This window comes from Phycodurus eques, chromosome 16 (genome assembly GCF_024500275.1).
Source record: "Phycodurus eques isolate BA_2022a chromosome 16, UOR_Pequ_1.1, whole genome shotgun sequence".
In the NCBI taxonomy this organism is placed as follows: Eukaryota; Metazoa; Chordata; class Actinopteri; order Syngnathiformes; family Syngnathidae; genus Phycodurus; species Phycodurus eques.
This window is the reverse complement of record NC_084540.1, coordinates 2,922,264-2,933,934: the sequence shown is the minus strand read 5'-3', so window position 1 is coordinate 2,933,934 and position 11,671 is coordinate 2,922,264. Positions and strand designations below refer to the sequence as shown.

Sequence of the window (11,671 nt, the reverse complement as noted above, 5' to 3'; positions counted from 1 at the left end):
CACCTGCTAAAACAATTACTACCACAAATTTGGGATTTGTACTTTCTGCTCACAGTTTGGCCTTGGTGGAGGTCATCGAGCGATGCTTTAATTATAGGCGGTTAGTTCGAATTGTAATTACTGTAATTACTGTAATTACCGGGACTAATAAAGTTGATCTCATCATAGTTATACATGGTCATGAAAACAACACACCTAAAAAAATACAACTAAATAACTCTGCGATTGCCCCGTTTCTAATTGTCACGCATAAATGTTCAATAATTTAAACAATAGCTTTTGCAAGGTATTGTACATCATGTGACTAAAGCACACACGTGTGTTTTTTTGTTTTTTCTTTTGACTTAAATGAGTCATTTTATGAAAGATGTCCGAGAAAAACAAATATAAGAAGCAAGCCAGAGGTGCTGGAGCCCCGCCTCCAACGCAAAGCACACTGTGGGCCTCCAAAACGCTGGACAAACTTGACCGCAGTCTTTGTGTGTTTTTGACATTTAGTCCGAAGAAGGGTGTGTTCTCGTTTTCTTTCGCCGAGCGCTGCCTGGTGTCAAACGTGTCGGAAAGCAGACGACTGACGAGCGGTCCTCAGGTGACACACTTGTGCAGCAGGTACGTGCGTAATTCATAACAATCCTTTGAAGAGCAGAAAAGGTTTCACGCTGTATCTTTTTATGGGAACATTGTCTGCTTGCGTGCTGGGATAGTGCACAGGACGCCGTGGACGATTCATTCGGTGGTCTCGAAACAACAGCCGTTGTTTTGAATACGTCGTCGAATAAAACATCATCTTTTAAGACTTATTGAAATACTTGAAACACAAGATTACTCAGCAGGGCAGCAGGATTCCGGGTGGAGTGTTTTTGTTTTCTTTGGTGACTGGACGGAAAGTTAGAGCAATACTGAAATAGACAATGAAGGGTGAAATGGAAGTCATATGAGATGAACTCATACGAGACTGTTCAAAATGTTAAGCGTGAATTTGACATTTTGAACGACATTAAAAAAAAAAAAGTTTGCTTTCTTATCTTATATATTCATCCATGACTGCTGACGTCTGGAGTGTTCGGTGAGGCTTTCAAGCAACGGTTATGTTTCCGAGTTAGTCGAAAATTTGAATTTCAAGCCTAGGTTGGGGTTTAAAACAAGAGTTCGGGTTTCAAATTAAGGAATCACACCAGGATTGTTAACGAGGATTAGGGTTTCAATAAAATGGTTGAAATTGGTTAGGGTTTCAAGGCAAGATAGTGGTTTCAAAGTAGCATTTCAAATTAGGGTTCCAAGCCTGAGTTAGATTTTCAACCTCGGGTTTGCGTTTCAAACAAGGGTTAGGGTTTTAAATGAAGGTCTCAAGCCAGGGATAGAATTTCAAATTAGGTTTTGGAGGCAAGGGTAGAATTTCACGCAAGAATTACAAGCCTAGGTTAGGGTTTGAAGTTAGGGTTTCAAGCTTGGGTGTAAGGTTTCAAAGCAGGTTTAGGGTTTCAAAGTAGGATGTAGGAAGGTTTCCTGAGAGGGTGTGATGTGTACACGTTGATGCATCCAGCAGATGATGTCCTTACAGAGTGTTTGCGCAGGTTGTGGTGTGGACGATTGCCCAAAAGTTGACCTTGGCGGTACTGGTCTTGTTGGCCATTGCAGCGGCAACTGTGACGGCGCAGCGGCGGCGCGCGCAGGCTCGGACGCGGACGGCCGACGCGGACGAGTGGAACTACCGGGATGGCTGTGAGCAAACAGATTTCCCTCTCTTCTGTTTACTCGACGTGAGGGGTTCAGGGGTCCCGACGATGGTGTCAAAGGCAGAGGCGACGACAAACATTGGCGGCACATTGAGCCGGAAAACCGGAAAACAAACTGTACGTGAACAAACACAATACAATATACAAAGAAGTGAATGTGAGCATCGGCAAGAATAGTCAGCAACATTATATGCAGCAAAAGTATCAAAAACAGAATTTATACACAAACTGGAGCAGTGGAGTGACAACCACTGTCCATGGATCAATAATACTATACATAGAATATACTATACAGCAATGAGTTTGAGCGGTAAGGTTGGGCCCCGGGCATTCAGTGACCTAATCCACCTCTTAATAACTCTTATCTCATCGGGGAAATAAGGTACAAAAACGCTGCACAAGGATAGCTACGTGTTGCATTAAAGAAGAAACACAGTGACCTTTATATTCCAGGACATCATCTCCGAATGAGTCCAAACCTGAATAAATAGATACTGTATGGTAAATTTAAAGCGCAGCAACCAAGGTCAACAGCCTTGTATGTATTAAGAATGCAATAACCACCAGAGTGATATTAGTATATCAACTATACATGAATTGAAAACATAAAGGAGCAGTGTTGGTTGTACGTCTCCAAGCTAATGCTAATGTAAGTAAATGTCGTTATCGTCTCTCATTGGTTCCCCGTCTGGTCCCGGCTGACAGGGTCAGCACGAGGGGGGTGGCCAAGCTGACTCAGATCCTGGACAACTGGCGCTTCGACATACTCAACCAGATGAAGGGACTCCTGCAGAATGACCACCAGTCCCTGCTGCCCGACTACGCCAGGTACGCCGCGAACCGACCCGACAACGCAAAAGTACAAGGGCCCGCCCAGTAGAGGGGATATTGCCTCCCAGCCAAAGGGTTCCCACAGGAATGTGCTCCTTTCACGGGGCTGGAAATAAACACGGAGGGAGCGCAGGGTGCAATTGGGAGAAACTATAATCATAGAAACTTATTAAATAAACAAAAGGAAGTTTGGTGGTTCCCGCGTCCCGCTGCAGCTCGGATTGGAGGGCGAGACATTACGACGGTCCAGTAGTTAAAATGACACGTTATCACTTCCCTTTTCGTGCTTTTATTCGCACAAATTGCTGCTTCAGCTTTTTCTTTCTTCTTCCGCTCACATAAAGATGGAACTTCGATTTGGTTGTCTTTCAAAACAAAATGTTCCATTCAGATCAGTCCTATTTGGTAGCAAGTTAGTTAGCAGCTAGTTGAAGAAGTCATCGATGTAGCAGTTGGTTCACAAAAGGCTACTGGCTGAGAGTCCTACCAAGTCAACAGCAATCAAACAAAACCAAGAGTCAGAAACCAACCAAAATAAATATACAGTAGTTGGCAATAATCCGCATGACTTGTCCCGCAAGCTAATGGCTAACAGCGCAATACAGAAAGTAGAAACTTACCAAAACGAATATAGTTAGTAGTAATGCACTTGGTCACTGGTCACAGAAGATTCAAATTAAAGTCCTTTGTTTACAAAAAGCTACCATTGAAGAGTTCAATCAAGTCAACTGCAATGGAGAAAAGCAGGAAGTAAAAACCTGCCAAAGTTCATATACTGTAGTTAGCAGTCATGCACAAACAGCTCGAAAAAGAGTGAATACTTATTCTCAATCATCCACATGACTACTGGTCACACAAGGACACAAAACACTTTGTTCACAAAAACCTACCTTGACATGTTTTGCCTCCGTCCAGGATCCAGCCTCTATCTGAGGCTCTGGGGGATCTCTACAAGGAGTTTAACTCCCTGAAAGCTCATCTGGGCGAGCTGACGGAGAAGTTCACCGCCATGGAGACCTTCATGGACGAGGTGAAGGCCAGCCGGGGAGGCAGCCGGCCCCAGACCCAGGCCTCGGCCCCCGTCCCCAGGCAGACGGGCAGGCGGGTGGTAAAAAAGAAGACCACCCCTGCGGCCGCCACCTCCTAAAATGATCATGTTCACGCTTTCATTCTTACTCTGCTTTTTTTTATGCAATGACATAATAGAAAAACACAAAAATATGATTTGGTGGGTTGTAACAACGTGTTTGTTATTGGTCCAGGTAAGTGATGAGAAGCTATCGAGTAACCATGAAGGATTTTCTTCCCTTCTGGAAACATTCGTGTCGTGTCGGCACACTTTGAGGGATTTGCTCTTGCTGGTGGAACTCAGCCCAACGTGCTGAACCGCATCCAAGTCGGATTGTTCGGACGCGCTTGCTTCCGCTTTGCGCTTTGTTTCCCGCTGCATCACGCGCTCGCAAACAGGCGCACACATACGCTCCAGTGAACAAATAAAGTCACTTTTTGCATCAGAGGATGTTGATTCATTAAAAAAACATGTTTGCTATGATAAGACTGTATTGGTGAATGACCATCTGTGGACTTGTAGACTGAGATGGTACTGCATATAATAATTGACACGTAGACTGACTAATGAAGAGTAAGTGATGTAACCAACCAATCACTGGTGCTGCCTGTAATTGTTGACACTCTTGACTGACCAATTTCGGCATGGAGGATGAAACAATCGCATCATGGACCAGTCACTAGTATTGCGTGGAATGACTGACACGTAGACTGACCAGTGACTGGTGCTGTGCCGATGCTCATACGTGCTGTATCTCTACGTGTCATCTGTGGACTCTCGCTGCTCATCTCCTGCATGGAGTGAGATTGAGAGCAAGTGCAGATTACACACATTTACAGTGAGTTCCTAGTGTCAATAGGATTACTCATGTTTCCCCCATGACTCTGATGTCACACCAAGTGGGTCACAGAACCCAAAATAACTTAGGATGCATTGGTTGGCTAAGGACAAAGTTATTGGGACACTTAAAGGAAGTGAAGAGAAGTGGGATGAGTCTTGGTCTCAACTCCTCAAAATCTTGGTATTGACTTGGTCTCAGATCCACAAAGTATCGAGCCGCGACTTGGTCTTAAATTCTTTGAGTCTTCAGTCTTGATTATGACTTGGTCTCAAGTCCTCAAATTTGTGATGCTATAAAGTCCTCAAATGATTGGTTTTGGCTTGGTCTTAAGTCCTCAGTCTTGGTCTCAACTTGGTCCCAAGTATGAAAAGTTGTGGTCTTACCAATGTCTCAAAGTCTTGGTACTGACTTGATCTTAACTCTTCAAATTCTTGCTCTTAAGTTGGCCTCAAGAGCCAAGTCAATACCAAGAAATTAAGACCAAGACTTTGATGACTTGAAACTCAGTAAAGATCAAGACTTTTAGGACTCGATGGGAATAAGACTTTGTGGACCTGAAATCAAGTCAATACAAAGACTTTGAGGACCAAGACTTTTAGGACTTGAGATCAAGTCAAGAAAAAGACTTTTAGGACATGAGTCCAAGTCAAGACCATGACTTTGAGGATCTGAGACGAAGTCCACAACAAGACTTTGAGGCCCAAGACTTATAGGACTCGAGATCAAGTTGAGACCAAGACTTTTAGAACTTGAGGCCAAGACGAAGCCTTTGAGGACTTTCTAAGACCAAGAAATTCAGGATCCAAGTCCAAGTCAACACCAAGACCAAGAGGAACAAGGCTTTAAGGACTTCAGATGAAGTCAAGTAAGACGTTAGGACTTCAATCCAAGTCAAGACCAAGACTTGGAGGACCTGAGACCAAGTCAAAGCCAAGACTTTGACGACTTGAAAGACGACACTTTAGACCAAGACATTAAGGATGTGAGACCAATTCACAACCGACACATTGAAGTAGGAAAGCCGGAGCCGAGATTCAAACCCAAACCTCAGAACTACGAGGAAGATGTCCTAACCACTAGTCCACCCAGTTGGCTGTTTTCAACCCAACGCGAATTAAAAACAATGAACAGCGAGTGGTGTCTGTGAATAGTGTGACAAAGAGTGCAAATCGGGCTGAGTCAAGCAGAGAATCCCTCACATGAACGGAGGAGCGTGTCAGGTGGACGAGTCAAGGGAAACGGCCTATTCTTCCACACCCGTGATTCACGGTCCTGCCATCATCGGCGGCGACCGATCACGTTTCCGTGCCGGCGGGGTCGTGGGATCGATAATGAATTTCATGCCTTGTGGCATCAGCGACATGCCGTACTGCCGCTCGCCAAATACCTCGTCGCGGTCTTTCTCATCCGTCCTGGGCCGTCACGTTTTCTATTGATTTGGGAGTTCACGCCTCATCTCTCGGGGGCCCCCGTCACATGCTGGGCAAAGGATGCTTTGGACACAGGATGAGATGTACTCTTCAAGGAACAGGACACCGGGACAGTTGTTGTGAGAGAGAAAATGACTCGGTCTGATGTAGAGAATACATGGAAACTCCGTTTATCGTGTTCCAGACTCATTCGTGGTAGGTGAAAACCACCTCGATCCTGGATAAATCAAACTGTTCTGGCAGTTCCCCCAGATGTGCTTGAAGCCCTCTTTCATCTACAACCACTTCATCCAACAAATTGCATGGATTCTTTACGTCTTTATGTTGTATGTTTTTTTTTTTCTTTCCTCTCGGAAAAGGAGTTTCTGCTCTCTTTTTGCCACACCGGAGATCAGACGTGAACCGTCAGGGGTCTCCAGCACCACCGTAATGAAACACCTCCGTGGCTGGTGTAATAGTCGCGCATTATTTATGAGGTGAGCACCAGAGGTCATTTGATGTGGCCCACGACAGAAAATCATGTGCGTCGACTTGATTTGTTTTTGCTAAAATACTACAAATTGCAAATTGTCTTCATTTTTAATAAGCTCCCTTATAAAAGACTTTAACTAGTTCAACAAACGTGTGTTTTTCTTTTGAAATTGCCGTCAATTTGTTGTGTATACATGATGTAATAATATGAGACGATCATGCATTTCTATGGGTTCAGGGTCATAAGAGCCCTCCGAAGGAAACCACCACTATGACGTGGTCCACAATAAAAATGTGTTTGACAGCCCTGGGTTAGGGTTGTAACTCAATGTTTCAAGCCAGGAGTAGGGTTTCAAATTCCATCAAATTCATTTTTGCTCCAAGCCAAAGTGAGGGTTTGAAGCCAGGGTTACTGTTTAAAATCAGGGTTTCAAAGTGAGGTTATGATTTCAAATTTGGGTTTCAAGCCAGGGTAATGGTTTCAAGTCGGGTTTTCTAATTAGAGTTTCAAGCAGGTGGTTAGGGTTTGAATTCAATTTTTCAAGTTAGTGTTTCAAGCGAATGGTTTCTTCAGACTTTCGGCTTCAAACCAAATTTAGAATTTCGTAGTAGCGTTTCAAGACAGGATTAGGGTTACAAGTCTAAGATAACGTTTCAAACTGGGGCTTCAAGTCAAAGTTATGTTTTCAAAGGTTTTCAAATGAGGGTTTCAAGCAAGTGGTTTGGTTTTCAAATTAGCCCTTGAATTTAGGATTTCAAGCCTGGGTTAGAGTTTCAAAGAGGGGTTAAGGTTTCAAATTAGGGTTTCAACTAGACCAAATGTAAGGTTTCGAAGTACGGTTTCAAGACAGGATTAGGGCTTCCAGTGTGGATTAGGGTTTTAAATTAAGGCTTTAAAACAAAATGAAGGTTTCAATCTAGGGATTCAAGGCAGTGTTAGGGTTTCAAGCAAGTGTTTTTAGGGTTTCAAATGAGTCTTTCAAGCCTCATTTAGGGTGTCAAATTAGAGCTCATTTTTATTGCGGGCCGCATTGTAGTTACGGTTTCTCTCCGAGAGCCATTAAACCACATAAATCTTTCAGCGCCTCCTCATATTATTACATAGACACAACAAATTGAGGGATAACTCGTTTAGAAATCAACATTCAAGGATAACAGTGTGTTCAGCTATTGTTCAAGTTACTGTAAAGCGGGGTTTGGCAAGCAAAAACTGCTTAAAATTTGAGCAAGAATCATGGAAGTTGCACCTGATTTGCTTTCGCGGACCCCATAAAATGATGTGGCGGGCCGGATTTGGCCCCCGGGCCTTGAGTTTGACCATAGTTAGCACTTCCAAACTTGGGGCTTCAAAGTAGGGTATCAAGACAGCACTCGGGTTTCATGTCTGGGTTAGTGTTTCAAAGTAGGGTTTCAAGATATGATTACGGTTTCAAGCCTGGGATAAGGTTTCAAATTGTGTCTTCGAGCCAAAGTTATGTTTTAAATGAAGGGTTTCCTGCTCGGAGTAGGGTGTCAAATTAGGGTTTGAAGCCAGTGTTAGGTTTTCAAAATGAGGGGTTTGAAGCCTGGGTTACAGTTTCAAGTTGGATTCATCTGTCAAAAAGCTAAAGAAAGATGGGAGCTCTGTGCCACGAATTGGAGATCAACACTCTGCTTCCTCGTTATTGAAGCCCTTGCTGGCTTCACACCACACATCACACCAAATGTGTGTGTGTGTGTGTGTGTGTGTGTGTGAGACATGACTCCATGGGGGCTCTTTTTATTGGAGCATCTGCTGTCTTCTTCACGTTGACTCCATCAGAATCAGAATCAGAATCATTTTTATTTTGCCAAGTATGTCCAAAAAATTCAGGTTTCCAGCCAGGGTTAGGGTTTGAAGTTTGGGTTTCAGGCCTGGAATAGTGTTCCATTTTAGGGTTTTGCGACCGCGTTGTGGTTTCAAGTTTGGGTTTTAGGCCTGCGTTAGGGATACCAACAATGGTTAGTGTTTCAACTCGGGATGAGGGTTTTTAAATTAGGGTTTGAATCCAGAGTGAGAGTTTCAAAGTAGTTTCAAGCCAGGTTTAGGGTTTCAAATGAGGTTTCCAAGCCTGGGCTAGAGGTTCAAACAAGGGTTAGAACCGGGGTTGCCAACCATCTTATCTTATCGATAAAGAAGACTTCCGCGGACATTTCAAAGTAAAACACTACAGAAATCACAGCGTGAAAAAAAAGTTTCAAGTGTAAGACATTCTCATGCGTATTAATCCATCCATCCATTTTCTACCAAACTGCGGCCGGCTCGAGCCAATGCCAGCCGTCCTTCCGGACACAGTCGGGTCAGAGTCCATTTTTATGTGATAATGCGGATTGTGTTGTGAGTTCGAGGAGTATCCCTTCAACAAGCGGTGTTTGCATTTGAAAACCCGCTGGAACTCTTTAACACGCCTATCGAAACCACTCTACGTATGCACGCGAGCAGTCGTTCTCACACCTAAAACATATCAAGACCGAGCTGTGACCCGTTTCGTCCATGACGTCTTCTCCGTCTCCTCATCCTGCCTTTCCGCCGTTTCAGCGACGACGTCAAAGCCCACGAAGCGGCGCGAGCGTGTCACGCTGATCTCCGAGCGGACCGGCCCAGCCGGGTTGCGAGGCCGCGAGGGACCGGCTTGGATTAGAGATTGGGACAGCGAGATGGAGGAAGGATTACGCTGCCTGAATCATTTTGTTTGCACGGCAACGAGACGACCGCAAAGAGCACAAAAAGAATCCAGGGAGCCGGGGTCTTCTCTGACCCAGATAAATGACCCCCAAAGTTGCATTTCCACCTAAAGTTCCAGCAGATTTGAGCTCTCTGTACTTTCAGTTTTGAGTTAGGAGCGTGGCCGCGGAACGAATTCAACTTGTAAATCGAGGCTCCAGGGATTGGATATCTTGCAGGTGTAACTAAAGCGAGTGTTGGCATGTAAGTGGTGCGTTTATGCAGTCAGAAGGTGACCTCAGAACGGTGGCGTTGATGATGTATTTTCTATGATGCCGCGGCGAGGCGATTTCTCCCGGCTTCAATTTTCTACCTCGGGAAAGAGTTCCATCAACACTTCCATCGGATGCGTGGCCAGCCGAGACACTTTGACACTGCTGAGGGGGGGGTAAAAAAAAATAAAAACGAGAGCGCCGACGTGACGGGACGGCCTTCAGCTTTGCATAAATCCCACAGTCAGCAAGTATATTCAAAAAATATGCTTGCAGTTCTGAAAGACAATGACAGCTCGGGTTGGTGGGGACAGTCACAAGATGGAAGCCTGGCACCTTTTTGTAAACCGTAGAGCAGAACTAACGTGGTGTTGAAACGCAATCCGGGGGGGAGGGAGAAATAAGCCGTAAAAAGTTTTACAAGAAGGAGGCACGTCTTGTTTGTGTTAAGACGAAGCAATATGTCGCCGCAAAGACTGATACACTCGCAGACACCACAACTCTCATCTATTATTTATATGCAGCACACGCACGCCATCGACTTCGCTTCACTGTCTTCTTCACGTGTGGAAAATTCACAACTCAAACACAATCACTCTAAAAATCACCGATCAAATTTCAAACATATTTTAGACACAGATTTGGAATCAGATTTAGAAACCGCATCCATGTATGAATCAATTTTTTAGAATTCGACCCGGAATCAGAATCAGCTTTAGAATCCACGTTGCAGTCATAGTATGTAGAATCAGTTTTAAAATCAGAATCAGATTCTTACTGTCTACTTATGTTTTTTTATATTATTGAATTCTTATTACTACGATTACATTTTTTGTTGTTTTGAAAAAAAATCATATTTGGGAAAAAAATGTGAATCAGAATTTTTCATCAGATTTTGAATTTGAATCACAATCAAATTCTGAATCAGAAACAATTTTAGAATCCAGGATTTTTTTTTTTCTTTTTTTCTTTTTTTTTTTTTTACAAATTTAGAACATCCTCCTCAAATAATGAAGCATCGGCATTTAAAAAAAAAAAAAAAATCAAACACACATCTCATACCCAAGTTGCACAATGTATTGATATTACAGCCATTCATAAAAACAATAATGATAATTTTAACGATAACAAATTCGAAAAAGATAATGAGTTGACTAATGTCCTGACTTAGTTTGATACGTTGTCCTGGAAGTGCAAAACAATAGAACAAATTATGAACCCAGCAAGCAGATTGCGCCAGCTCTGTTTAGCAAACGGTCCAACTCGTAATGTTGGGTACTTGTAGTTCTGGGTTCATTTTTTTTTTTTTTTTTTTTTAATTTTTTTTACGGTGTGATAATGAAGTAAAGGTAACCTACAAGAGGATACGAAGTCTATTCAGCGGAGAGATCGTCAACGTCGGACGAGGACGTGCTCACGGATGCCGGGAAGACGCGACCGTCCTGTCTGCTGATGGATTGTCGTCGTGGGGTGGGTGTCAAGGCCTTGTCGGCTCTGACATATATTACGGGCGGCACGTTGGCGACTGGTTAACACATCTGCCTCACAGTTCTGAGATGCAATGAATCAATCGTTACACCCTTACACAAAAAGTATTTGGTCAGCCACCAATTGTGCAAGTTCTCCCACTTAAAAAGATGAGAGAGGCCTGGAATTTTCATCATAGGTATAACTCACCTGTGAGAGGCAAAAAAACCCAACAAAAATGAAAAAAAAAAATTTGAAAATGACGTTGTCTGATTTTGAAAGAATTTTCCTCCGGGCTACTCCGGTTTCCTCGCACATCCCCAAAAACACGCATGGTAGATTGATTGAAGACTCAAAAATAAACTAGCTTTTGGATTCAAATATACTGCGCACATGTCTTTTGCGGAGCCGATCAAGGACGTCATTGATCGGATCGGCGGATTACGACATCAAAGCTGATCGGCATAAAAATGATAAATATCGTCCGACAGGGGGACACGTCCGGCACTGCAGGTTTTGAGTCCCTGGCGGGGTCGTGTGTTACTGATGGTAGCCTTTGTTCCTTCGTTCCTTTGGTCCCAGCCTGGTGCAGGTCTACAAGCTTGACAGCTCTTTGGTCTTGGCCAATAGCGGAGTTTGTAGCGGGACTGTTTGAGTTGTGGACAGGTGTCTTTTATACTGATAACGAACTCAAACAGGTGCCATTAATACAAGGAACGAGCGGAGGACAGAGGAGCCTCTAAAAGAAGAGGTTAAAGGTCTGCGAGAGCCAGAAATCTTGCTTGTTTGGAGGTGACCAAATATTTATTTTCCACCATAATTTGCTGTGTGATTTGCTTATTTTTCTCATTTGATCTCTCATAGGTGAGGT

At 43.6% G+C, this 11,671-nt stretch overlaps 1 protein-coding gene across 1 annotated transcript; it reads left to right on the top strand.

Annotated features, from left to right (window-relative positions):
- The first annotated feature begins 793 nt into the window (after nucleotides 1–793).
- On the top strand, nucleotides 794–3,714 carry si:ch211-76l23.4 (uncharacterized). The gene is made up of 3 exons (XM_061700867.1): nucleotides 794–1,722; nucleotides 2,442–2,564; nucleotides 3,483–3,714. The coding sequence occupies exons 1-3, from the start codon at nucleotides 1,547–1,549 to the stop codon at nucleotides 3,712–3,714; spliced, it is 531 nt and encodes a 176-aa protein (XP_061556851.1). The 5' UTR covers nucleotides 794–1,546.
- The last annotated feature ends 7,957 nt before the right edge of the window (nucleotides 3,715–11,671 follow it).